At 36.2% G+C, this 27,774-nt stretch overlaps 1 protein-coding gene across 1 annotated transcript in view; it reads right to left on the reverse strand.

The window, feature by feature from the left end:
• The window catches only part of LOC140505813 (sodium channel protein type 9 subunit alpha-like), a 146,665-nt gene that overhangs the window by 28,492 nt on the left and 90,399 nt on the right, over window positions 1-27,774 (reverse strand). Inside the window, 6 exon segments of the mRNA XM_072612198.1 lie at window positions 4,009-4,129; window positions 8,737-9,204; window positions 12,365-12,721; window positions 14,751-14,924; window positions 20,429-20,667; window positions 21,590-21,719. Of these exon segments, the coding sequence (XP_072468299.1) occupies window positions 4,009-4,129; window positions 8,737-9,204; window positions 12,365-12,721; window positions 14,751-14,924; window positions 20,429-20,667; window positions 21,590-21,719 (1,489 nt within the window).

Genomic DNA, 27,774 nt, shown 5'->3' on the forward strand with positions numbered 1-27,774 from the left:
AAAAAAATAAAGATGTGATAGCTAGTGGGGATGGATAGATAAAGTGAGCTTGTTTTTGAGGAGGAAGAGATATGAACATGATTGTATACAGGAAGGAGGCAGACATGGAATGATTGAAGATTAGTGAAAAAGTGGGGATAATAGAAGGAGCAATTTGTTGGTTAAAAAAATGGAATAGAGAAGCGTTTATTTTAGCAAGAAAGGCCACATCATTGCTTTAGACAGAGATAAAAGACATAGTAATGTCAGAAGGCATTTGAATGATGTGAGGTGAGGAACAAGGAAGAAGAGCTTTCTGTGACACGTAAGTGGAAAGTACTATAGTAAGAGGTGAGGAGCTCCAAGACAAGTCCAGAAAGGGAGAAGCTTTAAAGCCTCTCAGTAAGGGAACAGTTTTTGTTGTTGTTGAGTTGTTTCAGTTGTATCTGACTTTGTGACCTCATTTGAGATTTCCTTGGCAAAGATACTGGAGTGGTTTGCCATTTCCTTCTCCAGCTCATTTTACAGATGAGGAAACTGAGGCAAAAATGATTAAGGGATTTACCTGGGCTCACATAGTAAGTGTGTAAGGCCAGATTTGAATTCAGGATGATAAGTCTTCCTAACTCTAGACCTGGCATTCTATATACTGTGCCACCTAATTGGGAACAGTCTTAAGAAAAGCTTAATACACGGTAGCCTCAGAGCATTCCAAAAACATGAGAAAAGAGGAGAAACGCCCTGGGCCAAGCAGAGTGTGGAAATGTCTCTGTCCTACAGAAGCTTTAGGAAAAGACCTCAGCAACAAGTTTACCTTGAGACCTGGCCTTAAGTAGCAGCCCATGCATGATCTTTAAAAAAAGAAAAGGCCAGCTCATTTCTGTAGGATATTCTTCAGCTCCATGTAGAAATACATAATGGTGACACTTCCCATTGGGCCTCATTGCTCTAACCTTCTACCACTGGCTCATGAAGGAAAAGGAGATGGGGCTTAGCAGCTACTTTGGTAGCCTGAGGAGACAGATTATTGTGTTGATATGTGTAGTTGTCATCTCCATCTGATTGGACAATGCAACATCCAGATGAATCAATAACTGGTTAGCTTAGTTTGCAAGTCTCAAAGATAGCCAGTTAGATGGGCTTTTCATTTTTTAGCTAAAGGAGAAATGTAATTCACATTGATCTAACATTTTCTAAGTTCACTTTAATCAGCAACGGTTAAGTGAAAGATTTCTTAAATACTATATGCAAGTCAAGAAGAGAAGCTAATTTCCTTATCTGAAGACTGGTTAGCCAAACAATGAGCAGAGAAGCAGTCATGTGTCACACAGATTTTCCCAACTGTATTAAGCACTGAAGTTTATAGTCAGGACTTACAAGTTATCCTAAGATGAATTTTTTTGCCCTCAGGTGCTTCCCTGAAAAATTTCTGCTTGAGTGGACCAATTTTTCACCAATAGATATTGAGTGCATTCATGGGAGTTTAGGATCTGATTTGTCGGTGTATTTTGTCATTTATGTATTTGTTTTAATGTAGTAGTATCTATGATGTCATTATTTATTTTGTCTTATGGCTAAGTAAATAGTTTGTTGAAGATAAAAACATCTATTATTGTGAGAGATTATAGACAGAAACAATGGATTGGTGCTGAGTTAAATCATGAGTAGAGGAAGTGCATTTCGCTTGAGCAGGGTAACCTCTAGAACCCTGTTAGAATTTGAATGTAACCATGTGTAGTGAATGTCTATCTCTAGAAATATCTGCCAGGGTGACTCTACATTAAAACACATAAATGAGATCCAACAGTGGATGTCACAAATGACTAGGTGAAAGGGGTGAGTTGTGAAAGTCTGTTTTGGTTATACTCATTTTGTTTAGATTCCGACCATAATGTGTTCATCATGTTGACACTTAGAAAAATTAGGACTATCCAAAAGTGGACTGGTCTTCTTCAGGGGGTCAGTACCATATCACTGAAGGTATTCAGGAAATGAGTAGCTGACCACTCCCCAATTATACTAAAGAGAGGATTATTAGTCAGATACGGGTGGGACTAGATGATCATTGATGTCCCTCCCAACTCTGAGATAATAGGGTTCTATGGTTTTATACCACCTTCTTCACAGAGTTATTGTGAAAATATTGTGTTGTTAACCTTATATCACTGAATAAATGAGGGTTTTAAAAATAAAGTCAATGTGGAAAGGAGGAGGAAGGGAAAGAAGAAGGGAACTTTTGTGTTCAAAATGTTCAGGGAAAAATCATGCAGAGCAAGAAAAACAGAAACAGGAAAAATTAGCTTCAGAAAAACATCATATCCATAGCTATTTACTCAGAGGGACTGCCAAAGTATAGCAGACAAGAGGGAGAGACATAGATAAGAGAGAGATTGAGAAAGGAAGGAAAAGGAGAGGAGGGAGGAAAGGAAGGAAGGAAAGGAAATGAGAAAGAAAAAATATATTTTAGCATTAATAACTATTTAGCATGAAGCTAAAACAAAAATCATGTGTAAGACACATATGTTTCATATAACTACCAGAGCAGAAGATAATTTCTTATTTGAAAAAAAAAAGATTTTTCATAATTTGCACTGTTTTCATTCATATAGAGATAGAAAAGCATAGTCATGTCTTTCATAATCAAGAGAAGGAAAAACAATACACATCCCCTAAATGAGAAAAGTAAATTTTCATTTGAGATTAAAGTTTGTAAACAATGACCACATGAATCACTTGAGAAGTATCTCTTTCTTTTACTGGTATTGGAATGCTCAAATACCTAGCCTGATTTTAAGGAAAAGCTAGCAACATTGAATGTTATTGGGAAATTACGTGAAATTTTAAGGAATTCCAATAAGAAATTTGTATTTCTCATGGGGAGGATGACAGTTGGTCACTAAAAACAAATCATTTATCCACACTGGCAAATATGACACATTTTTATCCAACTTTTTGGGAATTTTGAAACCCTTCACAATTCATTTGCTTTAAATTTACTTTCTCTTAATAAGAACACGATAATTTTCTATAGTGTATCTTCTATAAAGTAAACTGAGTACTGGATTTTTGTATGATACAAGTTACATCAAGATATATCAGTGCTGTTCTTGGCTGGATCCTGAATATAAATTGGGAAGTTGTGCCAGTTCATTTTAAATATAAGTGGCACTCTGCCATGAACTACAGAATGGGAATATTGAACTACTGTAAGTAATGATATGTATGTAATATGTTGTAATTATAACACTTCTTTTTCTGCTCTCCAATTCCCCAGTATATATATGCACAGAATGTATGTAATAACATAAATATGATAGAATCCTGTCAGTATTTGGATATATTTAAAGAGATGTGTTGTAATAAAATCTATGAATTTCTATGAAATAAGGAAGCAAGACAGAAGAAGGGTAATAAAATAATAAGACTAAACCACATAAAATTTTTGAATCTTTATGAACAGAAGTCTAAGGGGATAAGGGATTATTAAAGAGTTCATATTGAAGAAAAATATAGGCAAGTAGGAAACATGGAAGAGCTATACAAGAAAGTGTCTGTCATATGATATCAAAAAGACCTCTGCATTTTGGTTTTGGTGTTCCTGGATGTTTTCGTTTTGCCGTTTATTTCAGGAAGTGATTAGTAGATTCTATTTTCACTTTGACTTCTTATTCTAAAAAGTCTAGGCAGTTTTCACTCATGATTTCTTGAAATATCATATCCAGGCATCTTTTGTTATGATATTTAAGTAGTTTGATGTTTCGTAGATTATCTATTCTTGCCCTGTTTTTCAGTTCAGTTGTTTCTGATGGTAAACCATTACATTTTCTTCTCTATTTCCTTAATCTTTTCATTTAAAAAATATTTCTTGTTTATGTTTATGACTGTAAGTGATGTAACTTATACACCCATGGTATTGGAATAGAATGAATGCTTTAAAATAAAGAATTACACATTTTATTGTTATTAATTGATAAGAAATTCAAAACAATAATATAAAATGGTACTTGTGAGAATCTGTGTTCCACTTACCATATGTAAAACAGGCTCCTGGTTCATCTGATTTCAGAGGTTTGTCCACTGCTTGTTCTCCTTCCCCAGAGGCAAGGATGGGAACCATGCTGTCTTCAGAAGAGCTAGTTGTTCTGAGGTTCTAAAAACCACACCCATCCCCCAAGAAAAAGGAAGTTTTAATCTTTTGATCGACCTAAGTTTATTTCAGTGTCATTTCATATTAAAAGTAATATATGCTAAATATCAGTAATGGAATTATGGCATAAAACTACAAAACTACATATTATGGTTAAAATAAAACCAACCTTACAGGTGTATTCACATGTGATTTTTCTTTCCACCCACACCTGTGCATTGGATTTGATGATAGTATGGAATTATCATCAGTTCTACCTAGTCTTTTTTGTATCTTGCTCCAAGGTCATAATTCATATAGACCATGAACCATGATGGGATATGCAAAAAAAGCCAAAATAAATTTTCAAACATTGAATCAAATAGTGGGATGAGTTCAAGGAGTTACAGTTTAGGGAGAATAACAAAAATTCAAAAGATAGACTTAATTTAAACCTGAAGTCTCTATTTACTTGTAGTGATGAAGGTGAAGAAAGGTTCCAAATGGAAACTGGAAATAGGACAGGAAGTGATAGCCTCTCCCACCTTTGTTAGCTGGCCATAAATATTTCTATTCCCACCGATGCTACAGGCACCAGTGGGAGAGAGAACATCCACATAAATGGAGAGATTGTCTTTGTTGCTTATTTTGCTATACTGTTTAATTAATTTATTTCTTTGAACTAGTATTCAATCTCATGGCAGAAATATTAGCGAAGGCTCATGTGCTATGATTTTTTTTTAGAATTTAACCAAAATATGCCTGGAATTTGGCTTTGTGGGAGACACACATATGATGAAATCCTGAGCTTCACATAGAATAATCTTCTTGACACTAACTCAATTCCATTAAACATAAATTTACCAACTACTTACTATGTTCAAGTTATTCTTTTACTGGCTGAAGAAGATGCAAGGGCACATAAGACATACTATCTGTTTTCAGAAACTTTATAATACATAAGGAGGTATGAAATAGGCATTCAAATAACTATTACATAATTAAGAAATGAACAAATGCACAGGAGAAATAGCTTTGCCAGGAATGAATCCCTACAGAGAATCTAAACCTTACCTAGAAATACAGGCTAAGAGAAGGCAAAGGGAATGAGTCCCAGACCTGCCCTCAGAAAAGTTAGGGCTAGAACTAGGAATGGCCTATGGAGTTGAAACTGGAAGGATATTTCAAGAATCATCTGAGAGGAATGGTAGGTAGACATTCCAAAGTCCCTCTTAAGACCTCTATTTCTCATGATTGCCAACACACCAGCATCAATTCATCTAGATTTGCTAATTTCTAAAGCAAGGGGTATCTATGGACTAGGTGCTCAAATAAATCATGCTACGTTTTAAATAGAAAGGATGAAGAGTTCCTACCCAAAAGTTGGAAGGAAAAAAATCCAAAACAGGAAATCAGGAAGAAAAAAAATCATAAGGGCCCTATTCATCTTTGCTTTGTTTGTGGAACACAGCAAGTAACAAGACTTGCCACAGATTAAGTGTTTTACATAATGTAGTTTTCTGAACTGAGTTAGAAAGTTTCCGTATCAGTAAGCACTTGAACATAGACAGGGGGGCCTGCTATCATAAGCTCTTGGATCAGAGAGGTGTTAGAGACATGCTAACACTGAAAAGTATCAAGGCAAATTTGTTAAAATAGGGTTCAGAAGAATTGAATGCCTTGCCCAAGGTGAACTCCATTCTTCTTCAAAAAGGGGAGTAGAGAGAGCAAGATTCAGAAGTGAGGTCATTTTTATAAAGCTAGTGCAGGACAGCTCCTCCCATCAGAGGACTTATTGGTCCATTCTCCTTCAGGTCACAATCTTTTGACACGCCCACTGTATGTCATTAAGCAAGCACAGCTGGAATTTTAGGTGGCCCCACCAAATTTTATTCAGTTCCCTTAGGGGCTAATGACCTTTGTGAGCACTTAACCCCTGCTCTCTCTTACCAGTTTCTGACCTTCTTGACCTGACTCTGCAAGTTCACAACTCTGATTAACTATCACCACTGAGAGTTTTGACCTGGAAACAGAACTTCTTCTTCTGTTTCCCACAGAGGAAAGCACCAACATCTGGGTTTTCAAAGTTAAGGTGGGGCGGGGGTGGGGAGTGGGGGGCTCCTTAGGAACTTCACAGGGTCTCTGGCCAAGCAAACATTTCCAGTAAGTAATCCCCCAAAGTAAAACCTCATCCTCAGAGTATTTATACACTTTTCAGAGCCAGAGAACATGACCCTCTGACCCAGTGCCTCAATAAGAAAAGAAAACAAAAGGTTCTTGGGACTTTCCTACAAAACAACTCCCCTAATCAAACTTCCCTCAAAGGGCAGGTCCATCAATGGGTGAGGAAGATCTTCTTTAATTACATTCAAATAAAGGCATTATACTTCTTGACTATACTAAAACAAAAACAGCAAAAGATCCTATTTTGCTTGACCTTACAATTTCCATTAAAGAATAGGGCTAAGAAGTGTCAGGTTGGTCATATAGACAAGAGCTGGTTAAAGATGAGTGCTGAACTGAGGAGCAAAGGTGACAAAAAGTAAACTCCAGATCAAAGCAATCAGCAGAGTTTGAAGAAAAAGTGAATAGAAGTCGTCTTCATGGTAGACAGTGTGGTTTGATGCTGGCAAAACAAAGTGAGCTTAGTTACTTTACAACTATAGATAAGGGGAGAATGGCTAACCAAACCAGTGACACAAAGAGATGACAAAAGATAAAACAGACAATTTAAGTCACATGATATTGAAAAGAACCCTTCCACAAACTAAATCAATGAAAATGGAATAAGAGGAAATAATTTTCCATTAGAGAGATGGGGGAATTCCTTAGATTCAGGTTACTTAAATTTCTCTTTTTGGACAAGACAGAAATATTTGTGCTAGATGATAGTATAGGTAGCTGGATTTGGAACTCTGTGAATGATCACATCAGAAGAAAAGGCATTAATGGTTCAATAGAATTTGGAAGGAAGTCTCTAGCATGAGTGCCTACGTATTTGCCCTTAGTCGTTACCATTTTTTTTAGTAACTTGGATAAAGGCATTTTTGTAATCAAAATACTTATGAAACTAGGAAGAACTGCCAACATGTCAAATGAAAGGCAATATCTAAAATTAATTTTGTAGACTAGAGTAATAGGTTGAATATATGAAAGAATAAATATAAAACCCTAAATTTGCCATTACACCAACAACAAAACAGATACAAGAGAGCAAATTGTGTCTAGAAAAGAATTCCACCGACAAGTCTTGGAGGATTTCAGAAGAATGAGTAAACAATGTGATGGTGGCCAAAAAAGCAGATAGTCTTAGTCTGCTCCTGGAATAGAATTTATATGGGAAATGAGTGGTCATAGCCCTATTGTACTCTGCGCTCATCAGACCATATTGTGAGTGCTGTGTTATCTATACATCCATCTAGCTATCTATCTGTCTGTCTGTCTAGCTATATCTATATCTACACACACACACACACACACACACACACACACATACACACACACACAAAGATCAGTTGAATGACTAAAAAAAAATGAAGAGACTATAGTTATCTTTAGGTGCTGACAGATTCTTATGTGGAAGAGGGATTCAACTTGTCCTAGATGGTCCCAGAGGGCAGAACAAGGAACCATGGATAGAAACTAAAGAGTGAGTAGGTTTTGGTTTGGTGTAAGGAATTCTGTTTTGATGTAAACCAGGAGAGAGAGAGGACCAGGCTGCCTTGGGACATGGTGGTCTCCTTTTAACTAGCAATCTTCACATCAACACTATATGACCACATTGGGAGGATATTGTGAGGGAATTCCAAAACAGATACTGCTTGAAATAAATTCCCTCTGAGGTTCCTTCTAACACCATTATTACATTAATTCTACAGGAAATTCATCCACATTATTTGACTTCTTTCAGGCACATGTGTGCTAATATGTCTCACTGAAGACAACTCATCCCCTGCTTCCATCATGAGGCTTGTTTCTGATACAACCATGCCTATCCTTATTCATCACTACTTCTGCTCCACTTGATTCCCTCCTTATGCTAGGCAAGTGTGCCCAATCTACCCCTTTATGAGTTTGTCAGAGACTTATATATTTACTCCTACCATATGTGCTATTCACTCTATCCTACCCAAAAAGAAGAGGGAACAGGGAGAGAGTCATATGCTAGTGAGTAGGCATGATGGATTATATTACACATCATTGATATAATACATCAGAATCACTGAATTTATAATATCTTGTCAGAGTTCCATTGAAGGGCAGCAGAAGATAGAGGCAACCTTTGTGATGAGTGCAAATTCTACCATTATATACACTGGTTATATAACCCAGGACAAGCCATTTAACATATCAGTGACCCAACCAATTCTCTAAAGATATTAGCTGCTATGCTGTTGTCACTCTGCACTTCTTGAAGTGTTCCTTCCAACTGAGGAAATCATAGCTGTGGGCCATTAATGCATCATATACATTTTCATTTGATGAATATTAATAGTGTGAATATTATCATAGAGGCTGTACTCCATGAAATTCTCTATTATAAAAGAGCCTTTATCCTTTAAGATTCTCAACCATGTTGCTTCTATAACAAATGATAAGAATATAAAAACACTGCATGTAAGGTTTCTTACCTCTTTGCTGCTTTCAGTGTCCATTTCATTCCTAAATTCTTTGTCATAGACATCTTTAAAATAAGATTCTCCAAAAGCAATTGCTGCTGGTCCTAAGAAACTAGGGTTAGGAATAAGTGAGGGAGAATCACTTTTGTTCTTGGAATATTGTTCCAAACTGATTCCAGTGCTTTGGATACTATCTTTATAATTCTGGAAATTTTCATTCATGTCATTAACTATATAGTTGGATGTGACATTATTCTTCTCCATATTTAGATGTTCCTCTCTTTTGATATCATTTGAAATCATCTGCTTCTTAGAAAACACTTTTGCAATGAGGTCAAGTAAACTTTGTTTCACATAATGTATTCCTTTTTGAATCCTTTCCGTTGCAAGCTGGAGATTATTGGATTCAGGACTCACTTGGATTGCTGCAAAGTTCTCTGAACTAAATGAGCTCAACAAAGCCACAGACAGGATCAGTAACTAAATGGGGAATTAAAAACAAGGAGCTTAAATTATAAATGTATCTCTTGTGTTCTGAAAGAAAATACAGTAATTACTTCTACTGTGTACTGCAGGTTGAAGTACAGACAAAATGAATTCAGTGAAGGCAACACTGCTCCCTCTCTTCAGGGGAACACACACACACGTGTATACACACCCCCACACACACATGCACACATGCACATACATGCACACAAGCACACATATTATATACACTATATATGTGTTCAGTGTAGTATTTAAGAATTTTGAACATTCAAGAAACATATTCATAGAAGAAGAATCATAACCCATAAAAATCTTTCTCAGGACCAGGGCCTCAGTTGCCAGGTCAGGTGCAGTGATAGGAGACTTGCCTTGGAATCAGGAAGACTTGAGTTCAAACCCCACCTCAGATAATTACTAGCAGAACCTAGACAAATAATTTAATCTCTCTGGGCCTCTTATTCTTTCAATAAGAGTATTAGACTTGGCCTCAAAGGTCCCTTCCAATTATAAACTATAATTTTATCTTCCTTTACAAAGCTAAGTGCACACTCCAGGTACATTTTTTTCTTAGGTGGTCCTGCTACCTTTAATGGGAAAAAGGAACTGATACTGAGTTTAGTCAAACCGTAAAGGGCATGGTTGCTAGGCATTTATTAACCCACACATGCTACAGAATACTCTTTCTAGCTCAATTCTTTCTTCATACTTCACATTTTACTGACAAAATGCCCTTTGCATGAGTTATCTTTTCTCTTTCTCCCCACATTTCAAAACCCATTGATATTGCCCCACCCCCTTCTCTTCTGATCTACTCCTATTTCTGAAAAAAGAGGTAGTCCTTTTTCTGAAGGCATACCCTTATTCATAGCTATCCACTTCCGTCTCTTCTGCAAGATTGCCCTACGATCATCTTGAACCTTGATCCTCTTCCTTCTTATATACTGGTTCCTTCCTGATACCTATATAAATACCTGTCTCTTCCAACTTTAAAAAATCCTCACTCCACTCTAGGAACTCTTCAAGCTCTCACCTTCTATATCTCCTCCATTTCACTACCAGACTCCTAGAAAGAATACACTTGTTGATACCTCTCCATCTCCTCTCATGTGTATTTGCTAAATCTACCAAGACAAAAAGCTGAAGTACTATATCTATCTATCTATCTATCTATCTATCTATCTATCTATCTATCTATCTATCTATCTATCTATCTAGGACTATAAACATTTTATTTTAAAGTGGGCCCTGACATTCAAAGAATAAACAAAATCAAAATCTCTTCATCAATTATTTTCAGTCCTAATCATTTTTTTACCTTTCTTCAGCTTATGTAGAAGAAATGAAATGGATAAGAACTGATAATTGACTGTATATGTGAGGTGAGAGGAAACTTAGGATCAAGAAATATACTAAGGTTGCAATCTTGGTAAATGGAATGGATGGCAATGCCTTTGAGAGTAATACTAACATTCAGAGGTTGAGTGGATTTGGATGGAATGATAATGAGTTACCTTGGAGATAAGTTGAGTTTGAAATGTCTTTGAAATATCCAGTTTGAATTTCCCAAAATATAGTTGGTCATGTGTCACTAAAGCTGAGGAGAGATGCTAGAACTGAATGCATAGATCAGGGAGCTATCATGGCAGTTGATGAGGTCATCAAGTAGAAAAGTATATGTAATGAAGAAGGAATTAGGATAGAGACTTCAGTTACATTTACAGATTTTGTTGTTCAGTCATGTCCAACTTTTGTGACCTCATTTGGAGTTTTCTTGGGAAATATGCTGGAGTGGTTTGCCATTTCCTTCTCTAGGTCGTTTTATAAATATGGAAACTGAGACAAACTGGATTAAATTACTTGCCCAGAAACACACACTTAGTAATTGTCTGAGGCCAGATTTAAGCCCAAGAAGATGAATTTTCCTGACTCCAGGCCCAACACTCTATCCACTGTACCACCTAGCTGTCCCATATTGATAGGTAGGAATGTGTTATGGATCATGAACTAGCAAAGAAAAAAGAGAAGGTCAAACTGATAGAAGGAGAACTACAAGAGAATAGTGTTACAGAAACCCATAGAGAAGAGACTATACAGGAGGAGAAAGTGGTCAACAGTCAACTCACATATACAATCAGTTGCCAATTCTTGTCCATTCCACCTCTTGGATATGATCCCTTCTCTCAACTCACATGGCCACCACTCTAATTAAAGACCTCATCTGCTCAACACTTGACTATTTCAATAGCATCTTAATTGATCTCCTTTCCTTTTCTTCATTTGCCATATCTTGTAGTTGCCAGACCTGCCTTTCTATCAACTTTCATATCTTGTTTAAAAAGATTCTACCTCTACAATATCTCTAATATTTCCTTAATATCTCTCCTCTCAAATGACTAAAATACTTCACTAAGTTCTTAATATCTAATTTGTACAAGTCTTCCAGTTTCTCTGCTTTCCTCTTTAAATGATTCTTCATATAGCTGTTCAAATAATATTCATGACAGACATGTCCATGCCACTTACATATTCAAAAATCTTCAGTATCTCTTATTGGCTCTACAGTAAAATACAAATTCATAACTTTAGTATTTAAATCTTTCATAATATGGCTCCCATATCTGTTTCCATATTTATTTATAGTATCTCCTTTCTCAAACAAAATTATTACACTGGCTGTTCTCCAAACTTGACATAATCTCCCAACTCTCAGCCTTTGAATAGACCGTGCTTATAAAACACTCTCTCCTTACTCTCCTGAATCAAGGCTCACCTCAAGCTCACCTCCTGTAAGAAACCTTTCCTAATCTCCCCAGTTATTCCTGTTATCCCTCACTGCAAATTATCTTTGATTGCCTTCTCTTTGTCTATATTTTATCCTTATCAGTAGGATTTAAGCTATTTTAAAGCTAGGCTAGGTGTAGCTTTGTCTTTTTGTCCCCAGTGTTTAGCACAGTATCTAGTATACAATGATTAGTAAATGTTTGATAAATTGAATATACTACAAACATAATGACTAGGAAAAATAGCTTACTTCAAAATTATGTGGGTTTACCTAGAGTTAAGAGACTTAAATCTCCATTAGCTCAAAAGCATTAAAATTTACTAACAATTAACATTTTTAATGGGTATTTGAACTCTACTGATTACATACCAGCATTTTTCCAATAAGAACCATCATTACAAAAAAGACAAGGCATTTGCTTTGGCTTGCTCTATCCATACATTCCAACATGGGCTCTATCCATTCACCACAAAGCACTCGGAATGTCATCAGGAAGGCATGGAGGAAGTCGTGCATGTGCCAACGTGGAAATGGACAGTCAACACCAGGGTTGCAGAAATATTCTTGGCAGTTTTCACCAAATTGCTTCATACCAACCACAGCAAAAAAGAACAAGGTGATGAACACTACTGATATCAAGCCTCGAAGGGCCTCCACAGAGTAAGCAGTGATCTTTATCAGTTTTTCAAATGTTGGCCAGTATTTTGTCAATTTAAAAACCCGGAGCTAAAAAGTAAGAGGAAAAAATATAATTCTACTATTAAGTACAATTGCACCTCTTTAGATACTCAGAATGACAATTTCTGTAGCTCTAAAATATAGGTAAATCCAAGATTCTAACCTTTTCAATAGAGCCCACTGAAAAACAACTTTTTAAAAAAACGTGTCACTCTTCATTGAATCTCGATTTTTACCTTTCTTTGATTTCACTGGCAAGAAAGCAAGACCTCAGGGGTATTTCAGCTCATCGGACACAAATATGAGAAGCACTTGAGCTTAACAGAGAGAGAGATGGCTGTAGAGTCAGGAGTGCCTGGGTTAAAATCTTGTCTTTGATACATTATGGCTCCATAACCTTGATCAAATCATTTAACCTATTAGGAAACTCTTTAAGAATATAAGTTTCAGAGAAGATGCTAATCTTATAATTCTTCATCAGGATCACCCTACATAAATGAAATTGTAGTTCTGGTCAAAAGCAAGAAAAACAAAGAAAGAGTGGAAGGATATAAAGTTTTCTTAACAATTTCCAGAAACTGGAAATGAAATAGCATTTGTTTTCAAAGAATTCCTTATATTCCTTTTTCATTCTTCAATGGATGAATATTTCTTCCAAAAATACAGTTAGCAACCCATTAAGAGCTTCACATCTTATGAAACTCTTGCCTATATCTTCCCAAAATACTGAAATAGAGAACAAGTAGGTTTAAGCAAAGGTTAAGTGAATAGCTAGTAGGTGGCTGAGACTGAATTTGACCTCAGAACTTCCTGACTACAGACCCAGCATTCTATCTACTGATCTACCTAGCTGCTGCCTTCATTATCTACCTATCATGATTTGAAATGCTTAACCCATCTCTGTAAACCTGTGTGGTAACCATACTAGCTGCTATGAAAATACATATGTATCTCCATGGTTGGTTCACAAAATATAACAAACTCTCTTTCTCCAAGACAAAACCAAAATATTTATTTGGAACTTTGCTATTAGGATACCAGAAGGCAAGATTTAGTAAGGTACTCATCATCAACATTGCAAACAAGTTCCCCTAGGCTATTTCTTCTCTCCCTGTGTTTATCTCTCTGCCAGCTTCTGTCTCCACCCACATCTTTCCCTCCAAACAATACAATATACACTATTTCCAATCAAAGACTCAGCACTTGATTGGCTTAGTGCCTAACAGCTTGGAAATTAGCACTTAATTGGAAGGGTGTGGCTTCATTAATGGCCTGAAAGATCTTTTATATCATTGACCTTACAATCTCCTTGTTGTGTTTATCTTCTTGTGAAGAAGACCATGCCATCAGAGAAATGATGACATGACTTGCACTTTGTTTTCAGTGAGGGAGGGCTATGCAAGGTCACCAGCCTCACTTCTCTTCCAGAGCCATCTGAATTCAGTGACCAGATATTCATCAGGATACCTGGAGACAGCTCAGGATGCAATGGAAGACCTTGGTCCCTTTAGGCCAAGGTCTACTCAGGTACTCACTTAGGGTAAGGTAACACCCATTCAGTGAATAGGCCTGTTTAAGAAGTAGTCAGGATGGTCCCTTTAATGAGGCAAAGAAAAATAACTATATCAGGCTGGGAGAGGAATAGCAACAGTTACTATTGATAATCACTCTTAAGCCTAGAGGGTCCAGAAAACAACCCTCAGGCAGGGACCTAGTGTTGTCCAATCTACGGGCTTCCTTTCAAGGGGAAAGGAAAGGGAAAAGGAAAGAGAAATGAAAGGAACAAGAAAGGGAAGGGAAGGAAATCTCCTAGTTCTGATCCGAACCCATCAGCTCCATATTGATTAGTGACTTCCAGATCTTTGACTCTATGAACAAGAATGTCTGTGCCTTCTTGGGTGTAACTTGCTTCCATTCCTATCTCCCACCTTGATTCCTGGGCCTTGAATTAGCACAATGGATTCCAGTTTCTTGGCCTGTTTCTATAACCCAGGGATGTCAAGAGGCCTATTAGTAACAACCAATTCCATAATGACTAATACATGTAAAATATACATTTGGTTTAGTTTGTACTTACCAGTCTGAATGATTTGAAAAATGACAAAGCATAAATCTTTGCTATGTACAGTTCTATTAAAGCAAGTAAAACAATAAAACTATCCAATATGTTCCAGCCTCTTTGAAAATAATTACAGGGTTGTATAGCGATTATCTTCAAAAACATTTCTGTTGTGTAGATCCCAGTAAAGACCTAAACAGAAACAAAATTGAATGTAATTTTAGAAACAAAGACCTGAAATTATACATGTACGTGTATGTATATACCATATTACTTTCTGCCTCTGACATGACCTGGTTGTGTAACCCCGTCACTTTGTCTTTCAGGAACTGAGGCTATATTCCAAGGATATAAGGTGCAGAGAAGGTGCTAACTGGCACTGGCAGAAGACATGTCCTTATCCAGGAGGTCCCTATACTAACAATACTACTAGTCCAATCCCTATTACTAGTTTGCATCATATTATATTACTTTACATTATAATATATATTATTTCTCTTGTAATATTATTTCTATATTATACTGTTTATAAAATTAAGCTATATGTCCTTAGCAGTTTTTGCAGAAATTATATATATATACACACATACATACATACATATATATATATATATATATATATAGTGTGTGCATGTATATGCTCATATATATGTATATACACACAGAGAGAGGGTTTAAGAGGATTGATATTCTTAAGACAGAGTCAAAAGTCCCAACTTCTCCATTTAAAATGTGATGTTGGACAAGTTACAACTTCTTCAGTCTGTTTCCTCATCTACAATATAGGAAATATTACTTCTTAATTTGCCTGAATCACAGAGCTTTTGCATGAATCATGTGAGGTAATACACACAAAAGTCCTCTGCAAACTGTAAAGACCTATACAAAGGAGAGTTTTTGTTTTTGGAAGATAAAACTGTTCTATGTCTAAGGCTTATAGAATGACTGACTCCTAACTCTGAGTATAAACCAGAGCTCTAGCTCTGACCCTCTTGTCTTTCTACATTCTTTCACTTGATTACCTAATAATTTCTCCTAAGTTCAATGAATGTTTCTATGAAACTTTCAGTCCTGAGTCTCTATCTTGAAATCATCATTGATCACCAACTGCCCATTATTAGACCTAACAAACCAGATGTCTAGAAGACACATCAGACTTAGCATGTCCAAAATAGAGCTTATTACCTTTCCTCTAAATCCACTCATCTCCCAAACTTTCTCATTTCTGTCTTAGGCATTACCATCTCTCAAAATCCCTCAGGTTTCTGTCCTTGGTGCTATTATGCCTACTTATTCCATATATATAGTCATCTGGAGAATTTTGGACTTTCTACCAACACAATGTATCTCATATAAATTCCCATCTTACTACTCACACAGCTGCCACCATAATTTAGACCTGTTGCATGATTTGTTGTAATTTTTAAACATTTCATATTGCTTGCTTTTAAAAAAAAAAAACTATATAATAGGATTCCACACCATTTTCAAAGCTGTTTTGCTTTCTATGGTTCCTTCTAAATTTTATTTTATGCTCTGATGCATACTTTTTATATTTTTATCCCTCCTTCCTCACTCTGCCTTAGAGGTGGCTACCAATGGAAACAAGTATGTGAGTGTGTGTGTGAGTGTGTGTGTGTGTGTGTGTGTGTGGGGGGGGTATTTGTAGAACCATACCATGCAAATATCTATTTATTGTTTTGTTTTGTTTTTCTGGACGCTGATAATATCTTCCTTCATAGGTCCTTTGTAGCTGATTTGAGTATTTATAATGCTCAAAATGATTTATTCACTCAAAGTTGTTCTTAAAAACAATACTGCTGTTACTATATACAACATTGTCTTGGTTCTTGTCATTTCTTTCTTTATTATTTCATGCAAGTCTTTCCATGGTTTTTTTTTCTAAAATCAACAAATGCATCATTTCTTATAGCACAGTTGTATTCAATCATGATCATATACCACAACTTGTTTAACCATTTCCCAAATGACATACTTCCCCAAAATTTCCAGTTCTTTGTTCTTCAAGGAGAGCTGCTATATATATTTTAGAGCAATATTTTTTCCTTAACCATTTTGGGAAACCTCATACTGGTATTGCTAGGACAAAGGGTATAAATAGTTTAATAACTCTCTGAGCATAATTTTAGATTTTTCTCCAAGATGATTTCTTAATTGGTGTCACTGCCTTAATTCTCATCAATAAAAAGAGATGATAATAAAACCCATAGTGGATGATATTGTTATCAGGAAATCAAGAAGAGAAGATTATACAAAAAAAGAGATTCGATGAAAAATATTTTTTAAGTACTTATTATGTTCCATACAGTGTGTTAATTGCTGAGGGTACAAATAGAAAAGTGAGACATAGTCAAGGAGTTTAATTCTTACAGGAGGAAATAACCTTTACAGGAGAGTGGTAGTCAAGGCAGCTTCTATTTAGGGAGTCAAAGAGATAGTGGATTCACAGGTAATTGATTGACATGCCCTTTCTAGAAGGAATTAATAGATTGCTCTTCGCAGAGCAAGAGCGAGCAGGAATTAAGGGCAAGAGAGAATAAGTGTATTGCAGCAAGGCAAGCGGCAAAAAGTCTAGACAGATGACTGGATAGTCTGTCCTGTTGCTGTCTAGATGAATTAATACTCTTCTACCCATTAGCATAGCTCAGCACCAGGATTGGACTTCCAAAGCTTAGTAGATTAATTAAATATCACAATACAGGTATGGACTCTGGAGATCTGATCCAGAGGGCATTTTTTTTTCAGTTAAGAAGTTAAGCAAAGAAGATAGGAAGATTGCCTGGGGTGGAATACTGAACTGAATGTAAATGGGCCCCAGGACAGAGTTTGGGGCAATATACATGTGGGATGTGATATATGGATGGTAGTATTCAATCGATCAAACAAAAATCATTCTTTAAGCATTTATTATGTACCAGGCACTGTGGAAAAAACTGGGGACACAAAGAAAGAAAAATAGTTTTCACCTTCAAAAATGTCACATTCTAATGAAACAGATAGCATGCAAATAACTGCTTGCAAAATATATATGGAATAGATGGTAGATAATGTCAAAGGGGAGAACAAGCTGGGGAATGGCAAGGGAAGTAAGAAAGGATTTCTTTAAAATGTGGATATAGAGGGTATGGGAAATTAATAAGCACTCATTAAGCACTTGCTGTGTTCCAAGTACCATGCTAATCACTTTACAAATGTTATATCATCTGATCTTCATAATGGTCCTGGAAGGTAGCTACTACAATTATCTCCATTTTACAGCACAAGAGGCTAAATGACTTGCCCAAGGTCACAGAGCAAGTAAACTTGAATTCAAATCTTCCTGACTCCAGCCCCCTTGCTCTGTCCAAGGTACAGAAAGCCAGGGAAGTTAGGAAGCAGAGATGAGTAAGGGGAGCATTCTAGGCATGTGAAACAACTTGCACAAAGCTAAGGAGATGGGAGATAATATTGTACATGAAAAAACAGTAAGTAAGCCTTTGTAGCTGAATTGCAGAGTATGTGAAGGGAAATAAAATATAAGACTTGAAAGAAAGGAATGATCCAGATTATGATGAGTTTTAAATGTCTAATGGAGCCCTTTATATTTGATCATGGATGTATTAGGCAGTACCTGAAAGTACATGGTCAGAATTATACTTAAGGAGAATCACTTTGGCAGCTTAGTGGAGGACAGAGTGAAATGGTGAAAGACTTGAGTCATGGAAATCAATTAGAGGGCTATTGCAGTAGCCCAGGCAAGAGGTAGCAAGGAGCTAAACTAAGGTGGGGCTGTGTGAGTAAAGAAAAAGGGATATATACAGAGATAATGTATAGGTAGAAGTGACAACATGGACAATTTATGCCTATATGAGGTGACTAAGTGTTAAGGGGCTTGGTGCCATGGAATAGTACGGAACACTTTCTTTTTTAATTTGTTCAGGGGGAATAGAGAAGGTAAGATAATGAGTTCTATTTTGAGCAGATTGAGTTTGAGGGGCTTCCAGGGCACCCATTTTGAGAAATCCAAAAGACAGTCAGTGGTACTGAAAATGACACTCGAGAGAGAGATTAAAGCTGCATATGTACACTGTAGGGTATCTGTGTAGAGATGATAATTGAACCTATGAGAGCTAATGAGACATCCAGGTGAGAGAATCTAGGGAAAAGAAAAAAAAGGATGTAAGACAAAGTCTTGGGGAACATCTATAGATAGCAGATGTGACATGGATAAAGATATAGCAGAGAAGGCTAAGAAGTGACTAGACAATGGAAGGAGAAGTAGAAAACAAGAGTGTCACAAAAATCTATAGAGGAGTAATTAGCCAGGAGGAGAAGGCAGTAACTAAAAAATACTGCAGAAAGGTCTGAATAAAGCTGAAGACTGAGATAAAAATGGCCATGAGATACATAAATTAAAAGATTACTGTTAACATTAGAGACAGCAGTTTGAGTTGAACGATGACATTAGACACCAAGTTACAGAGCACTGAGAAGAGAGATGGTTTTCTCATGTTTGGATGAGAAGGTGAGGAATGATACAGAATGAGAGCCAACTGGGATTGTGGATCACCTATGGCTTTTTTAAATACATGGCAAATATATATATGTGTGTATATATATATATATATATATATATATATATGTATATACGTGTGTGTGTGTGTGTCTGTGTATATGTTTGTATGCAGCAAAGAAGGAGCTTATAAATAAAGAGAGGACTAAAAATAAGAGAAAAAGAGTGGGAAAGATGACAGTAGGGACAATCTGCTAGAAAAGAAGGGGATAAATTGATCATGAAAGTGCATGTTGGCCTTGGAATGCACAAAGGCCAGCTCTTCATCTGAATGGGATGAAATTAGAAGGAAGAAAAGGGAGTTCTCAGGGGAATTACTATTTTCTTATTGCTTTTTGTGAAAAAAATAAATGACATCTTCTGAGAAGGGAGAGGGTTGCTATGGAAAGTTTGAAGAGAGAAGAGGTTTTTGACATCTCCTATGGAGAATGATATAGTGAAATGATTAAAGAATAGGATGACTGTCTTACTTCAGGGAATACTGAACTGAGATTTGATAATATAAATCTATAGCAGTACCATTTATCATGGCTTTATGATTTCATCCAGCTCTGTTCAGAAGCATGTAAATAGAATTGAAGGAAGTAGATTGCAGGATTAATCCAGGATTGGTGACAGTGCAAAGAGGAGAGCAGAATTTAGCGTAGTGTTGAACTGATACACCAAGGAACTGAAATATAGAAGGAAAGAGAGTGTAGTCAGGGCAACGTGACAGCCTAGGGGAAAATGGAGGGAATAGAGGGAATCGAAGTCACAATGAGGATCAAGGGTTTCATGATACAGGAAAAGAAGGAATTATAGAAGAGACAGTAAAGAACATTTAAGAAGGGAAACAACTGAATAGGTAGGAGAACCAAGAAAGGAGTATCATAACATTTCAAGTGAAGAGGATATGCTAAAGGAGAAAATGGTTCAGAGTGCTAAATGCTGTAGAAAAGTCAAAAAGGATGAGATAAAAAAGATCATCATATTTGATAACAGTGATTATTGATAACTGAAAAGGAACAAAGATAAATAAGAAATATTTTAAAAATGATACTGTAGAGAAGAAAGTTATAGTAATAGGTCACAAGATATAAAATGGCAAACTCACAGGACACAAGATATAAAATGGCAAACTCACCAGGTTTCCTGTAGAGAGCATATCATAGAATTTCTCAGTCATTGGATAGTGATCCATAGCCATAAAAATTACATTAATAATGACACAGATGGCAATGGCCAATTCAAAAAATGGATCCGTAACAATGGTATAGACAAAACCTTTGCATTTTAACAAAGGTGGAGAGCAACTCCAGATTGTATCTGTGTTGCCAAATCTGTGCCACCAATTCGTACATGTAGACCTGGACTCATCAAGTGCTGTGAAGAAAATATGTGAAATGAAGAAATTTAATTGTTCTGTTTCTTTGTACTTTTAATGATAATATAAAACTTCCACATCTTAGTTCTTCCTAGGAAAATTTAAAACCAGGTTTATGATCCAGAATTTGCTAACCAAAATAGTAGTCTCTGAGGTAAAAATATAATATATTCCATTGAAGTCTAACACCATTTTTATGCTACAGGTATTGGGCATAGAGAAATATAAATGAGACAAATATTAAATTGAAAATAAATACAGGTGGATCTTACTCCAAGAAAGACAATTGAAATGTGGTGGTAGGTAGAAGAATGATTGATTTCTTAAGGGAAAGAATCTTTTTAAAAGAGTTTTTAATATCCTGAGATAATATCTCTTTTCACCCTAGAAAAAAATCTTGTTAGTTTCAATGAAAATTACAAAACCAAAAGATTTGAAAAGTTGCCTTTTGCAACACTTCACTCAGGTCATGCTCAAATTAGGGTCATCTAGGTGGCACAGTGAATAAGCACTGGACTTGAAGTCAGGAAGACCTGAATTCAAATCTGGCCTCAGACACTTACTAGCTGTGTGACCCTCAGCAAGACTCTTAACTATGTTTGCCTCAGTCTCCTAATCTGTAAAATGAGCTGGAGAAGGAAATGACAAACCACTCCAGTATCTTTGCTAAGAAAAACCCCCAAAATGGGGCCACAAAGAGTCAAGAATGACTAAACAATAACATGTCCAAATTATTGAATACTACTTAAAATATACAGAGAAGATGACATGACATTTAATTTTGGTAATACATTCCAAAGCTGAAAAACATGACACTTTCATGAAATACCTTATTTTTACTAAATTCATCTGAAGTACCTAATGTGTGGTTTAAATTTAATTCACAATTCATCTAAAATTCAGAAAAAAGTCATAACATACTTTCCATCTTGTTTAACACATTGGTTTTTCTCATTGCTCTTTGCCTGATAGTTGGATCATCCAATATATCCAAAGAAACACAGCAAGAATTTATTTGTCCTTCCTTCTGATTTGTCTTTGCAGTCCTTCCCTATAAGAACATTTGAAGAAAAGACTTTTTTTGCCCACTGATTTTAAAATCAGTAACAGTAATTACTCCCATTTAAACTTCACGGAGCACATTTCTCACATTTCTGTGAGACAGTAGGTAACACTTCATTAATCCAATCTCCATCTCCTTTAAATAATAATTTTATCTAAATCAGTGGTTCTCAAAGGGTGGTCTATAGGCTCCAGAGGAATCCCTAAAACATTTTCACAGGGTCTATGAGGTCAAAACTATTTTTTTACTTTGTTTTTCATTTTCAACATTCACCTCCATAAGTTACAAATTATCTCTCCCTCCCTCTGCTACTCCTTCCCCAAGATGGCATGCATATACCTACATATACCTCTACATATAAATTGCTATTAAACATATTTTCACTTTAGTCATGTTGTATAGAAGAACTAGAACAAATGGGAGAAACCAAGAGAAAGAAAAACAAAATGAAATAAAATAGTTTGCTTTGTTCTCAAAACTATTTTTACTATAATACTAAGATATCATTTACCTGTTAAAATACTCCCTTTTATCTATGTGAGGTCCAATTTCCTTCACATAATTTCAACAAAAGTAACATATTACAATAGACTGAGTGCAGAAGAAGAGAATTCAGCTGTATTTTATTAAGCCAGATAATAGAGATTTGCAAAAATATGTAAAACAGAGACAATCTTCTCATTAAATTATTTTTGTTTTGGAAAACAGTTTAAAAACCCCATTTTATTTATGTTTACACATATTGGATTTATTGTTTTTAAATGAATTTATAAATCAATATTTTTAAAATCCATCCATTTCATTCCTACTATGGTAAATATTGAGATATAGTCTACATAAACCAAACCTCTTTGTAGTGGGGGTTCTCAACGAAAGAGTCCTAATATCAAAAAGGTTAAGAACCAATGATGCCATTTCCATATTCTTAGAATTTCAAATTTGTGGCCTTGCTTCAGGGAGCCTCAGAGTCATAATTAATTTTCTGGAAATATTTTTCAGGAAAGAACAGAATCTGTAGGCTTTCACCAACTGATGACTGCTAGTCTGGACTAGCAAAGTCAATTAGAAGTCTCAAAGAACAAGCCAGAGGCATATTTGGCTAATTTTCATCAATTGGATGAAGGGTGTCTTGGAGTAATAGTGGGTAATAATGTTAGAATTCCAAAAGTCAAATAAGGTTTAGGCAAAGGGTTAAATTAAAAACAAAAAGTAGATCTGAATGTCAAGTACAGGACAAAGCATAGCTAACCCCCTATGAGCTATGTCTTCCTGAAGAGGTTTTGCTCTTCCAAAACATTTTCTTTTTTCCCCCCACCTTATTAATGTATTCATTCATTTATGTATGTATTTATTTGTTTGTTTCTTTTTAGTTTACAACAATCACTTTCATAATATTTGGAGTTCTAGACTTTCTCCCCCTTCCTCACCTCCCCTTCCCCAAGATGACATGCAATCTGATACAGGCTATATATGTATAGTCATATTAAATATATTTCCACATTAGTCATGTTGTGAAAAAAAGAATCAGAAAAACAGGGAAAAACCATAAGGAATAAAAAAAACAAAAATGAAGAAAATAGTATGCTTTAATCTGCATTCATATTCCACCGTTGCTTTGGTCAGAGAACAGATTACTTTAAAAATTAAAAGCCTATTGTAATAGGCAAAAAAAAAAAAAAGGTAGGGGTATGGCATGGCTGAAATTACCTATGACCAGGTGATTCAATTCAATTCAACTTTAATTAAACCATGCACTGACAGATATTGACAAAAATAAAACAGTCCCTGCTTTGAGAAACTAATGAAATGTTTTCATTTAGTGAGATATTGAAGATACATGGCTAATTATATGATGGCTAGAGAGTTAGCAAGCCCTAGGCTCATGTCTTGTTTTTCCACAAATTAGCAGAATATCTTGAAAACTCCCAGTACTCTAGGCAGCTCTCTAAGACTACAAGTTTCAGAGTAGATTAGAGGAGATTTCCTCATGGAGATATTGTTGTACCAATAAAGGAATGGGTTTGATTAAAAAAAAATTCAAAGGATTCTACTGAATACTAGGAATACTAAGACAAAAATGGATAATCCTGTGAGTCTTGGAGGAACGCACAGTCTAGTGCAGGGCATGTACACCAGTAAGCCAATAAAAAGTGAAAACAAAGTAATATTGAAGACAAGGATGCTGAGAAATGAGGGAACCAGGTAGGCCTAATGTAGAAAGTGGTACCTGGGCTGGGCCTGGAAGGAACCTAGGGATTCTGAAAGGCAGAGGTAAGGAACAAATGCATTCAAAGCATAGGGCACAGTCTGTAGAAAACCACTGTTTAGAAGCCAAGATGGCAGAGCAAGCAGTAAATTGCCATAACACTCTTATATTCACCTCCATACAACCATAAAATAGTGCCCCCAAACAAATCCTGGCACAACAGAACCAGCAAAAAGATGGGGTGAAATAAACTTTTAGCCTAAGAAATGGAAGATTGGCAGAAAGGTCTGTTTCACTCTGGTAAAAGAGGACTGTAGTTCAGGACAGGAAGCATCCCAGAAATGCCCACATCAGCAAACTAGCAGAAAATCCTGAGCCACAGTATGGTGGAGCAGGCAAATGCCAACACCAGAACTTCCCTCATGCCTTTGCATAGCCAGGGGAATGGGCAGACTCTAAATCTGAGAAGCAGCACATGCTTCAGTCTAGCCCTAGGCAAACAGGCAGCCAAACCAGCATGTGCTTCAGTGTAGCCCTGGGGAAATGCAGAAATACCCCAGAAGCCTAAACACAAGTCAGACACTAGCACTCTCAGCTCTGCTTGACCCTCATAGCTGCCTGACCCTCACAGCCTCCAGCAGCACAAGCCAACCTATACCTCACCTCTTCAGCACAATCCCAGACACAAGGGTCTCCTATGGGGCTTGACAACATCAGGGGAGCACTACGTAAAGGTAAATATCCAGAGCCTGCAGACCCTAGCACAAGACTACTGAGACAGTGCCCCTGACACCCCTGGCGTGGTGCTCAAATTTAAAAGAAAGGAAAAAGGCCAAAAAAATGAGCAAGGAACAACAACAAAAATAATGTGGCCATAGAAAGTGATTGTAGTGATAGGGAAGCTCAGGACACAAACTCACAAGAGGACAACAATGTCCAAACATCAGTGGGCAAAACACCTAAGAGAAAAGGGAAAACAACTCATGCAAGAGCTCAACAAATAACTTAAAAATCTTATGAGAAGTAGAAGAAAAAATGGGAAAAGAAATGAGGAAGATGCAAGAGAATTATGAAAAAAAGAGTAATCAGTTTGGAAAAAGAAAACAATTGCTTACAGAAGCAAATTGACCAAATAGAAAAGGATACACAAAAATCCACTGAAGAAAACAACTCCTTAAAAAAGTGCAAAAGCTAACTGAGGAAAATAGCTTCTTAAAAGTTAGAATTAGGCAAGGGAAAGCTAATGAGTCTATGAGACATCAAGAATGAATAGAAGAAAATGTAAACTACCTGGTTAGCCAAACAAATGACATGGAAAATAGAGCCAGGAGAACCATGTCAGGATCATTGGAGTACTTGAAAACATAATCAAAAGGAGGACAGTATCTTTCAAGAAATTATCAAGGAAAACTGCCCTGATATCCTGGATCCAGAGGGGGAAATTGGCAGTGAAAGGATCCACCAATCACCTCAGGAAGGAGATTCTAAAATAAAATCTCCAAGGAACATGACAGCCAAATTACAGAACTAACTGGTCAAAGAAAAAGTACAAGTGGCCAGAAAGAGACATTTCAAATACTGGGGAGCCACAATCAGGATTACATAGGACTTAGCAGTTGCAAATTAAAGAACTGGAGATTATGGAACATAATATTTTGGAAGTCAAAGGAGGTAGGACTACAACCAAGATTCATCTAACCAGCAAAACTAAGTATAATACTTCAAGGGAAAAAAAATTGGGACAGTAATGCACTATTGGTGGAGTTGTGAACTGACCCAACTACTCTGGAGAGTAAGATTCACGTAACCAATTAAACTAAGCATAATACTAAAAGAGAAAAATATTAGGACACTAATGGATTGTTGGTGTAGTTGTGAACAGACCCACCACTCTGGAGAGCAATTGGGAACTATGCCCAAAGAGCAACCAAACTGTGCATATATCCTTTGATCCAATAATACCACTACTAGGTCTGTGTCCAAAAGAGATCATAAAAAAAGAGGAAAGGATCTATATGTGCAAAAATATTTATAACAGGCCTTTTCATGGTGCCAAAATATTAGAAACTGAAGGGATGCCCATCAATTGAGGAATGGCTGAACAAGGCGCAGAATATGAATGTAATGGACTACTATTGTGTAAACATAAATGAAGAACAGATAGATTTCTGGAAAGACTTGTATTATGAACTGATGCAAAGTGAAATGAGCAGGACTAGGAAAACAGTACACAATATAATCAATACTGTGCAATGATCACCTATGAATGATTCAGTTCTTTTCAGCAACACAATGATTCAAAACAAGTCCAAAGGATTCTCAAAGGAAAATGCTATCGGCATCAAGATAAAGAACTGATGGACTCTGAATGCAGATCAAAGTATACTTTTTTCATTTACTTTACTCCTTTGCATGTTTTTTTCCCTTTTGAGCTGTTTTTTCCTTTCACAACTGTGACTAATATGGAAATATGTTTTACATGACAGTATATGATGAATTATATCAAATTCCTACCATTTTAGTTGGAGGGGAGGGAGAAAGAATTTGCAAGTCAAAATCTTGTAAAAATGAATGTAAATATTGTTTTGACATGTAACTATGAAAAATTAAAATACTATTTAAAAAAGAAAATAATTTGCAGTCTTGTGAATCATCCAAAGATAATCTCATCCTACTCTCTGAGGGGCAAAGAGAGGCAGTGTGATAGAGAAGGCAGAGTTTAGAATTATTCAGGGAGTAATAATTCAGACCCTAGTACTAATAATTAGCAGTTGAGAAACCAGGGGAATGTCTCAGAGGCTCTTTGAACCTAAGTGGAGTAATAAAATACCTACATAATGAGGAAAGTGCTTTGCAAGTTCTAAATTGTTATATCCACGTGACTTTCTCCTAATGCAATGGCACACCAGAGGAAGGAAAAGAGAAGGAATAAGACTAGACCTAGTGAGCATGTGAAGCTGGATTTGAACTTGAGTCCTCCTGACCCTAAACCTAGCTCACTACTCACAATACTACCAGCTGCCAAATGAACAACTCACAAAAGAATAATTATACATTTACAGATTATTCCAATCTTTTTGTCTTTATTTTTGTTGGGGAGGGTCACTTATTATGTGACTTCATTGGAATAGGGACTCCCTGACGATGAACTTCTCCCCTAACAATGCAAGTATTGTTCAAATTATCGTCTGAGGAAGTTGCTAGGAATATTAAGAAGTTACGAGTCAAAAAATAAATTAAATTATCTGACAACACATTCACTCAATGTAGCAAGCTGCCTTACATAAGTGGTTGAATCCACATCATGAAAATGTACATGTATGAATGTTCAATTATTTCTAAGATCTTAGTTTTACTTAGAACTTCTACCTGGGCACAAAAAATATCCATAAGAAATATGTGATATTTTAAATGTATGCTGATGAACAGATTTTTTCAGGCTGTTTGTCTTTTAAATAATGATATAATATGTTCCATGTGGACACACAGATACATAAAATGAAGGGTTACCATGAAGACATTTTCATTTCACAACCTGACAGTTTTGGGAGTCTTGTACTCACCGGATACAGAGTACTATTTGCTAAACTATAGTAAGAATATATGTAGGTTTGTCCTAAACAGAGGCCAACCTGGAGTCAGAAAGACCTGAGTTCAGGTCCTGCCTAACATACTAGCTCTGCTTAACTGTGGACAAACCATCACTCTTCTTTTTTTTCTTCTTTCTTTCTTTTTTTAATTTTTTTTTTTACAAACTGTTACTCTCCTTGGCATGCCTTCCCCTCCCCCTAGACAATCCTGTAAAATTATAAAATACAAAAGACCTGCATATTTGCT

The sequence above is a fragment of the Notamacropus eugenii genome, chromosome 5 (genome assembly GCF_028372415.1).
Source record: "Notamacropus eugenii isolate mMacEug1 chromosome 5, mMacEug1.pri_v2, whole genome shotgun sequence".
Lineage (NCBI taxonomy): Eukaryota > Metazoa > Chordata > Mammalia > Diprotodontia > Macropodidae > Notamacropus > Notamacropus eugenii.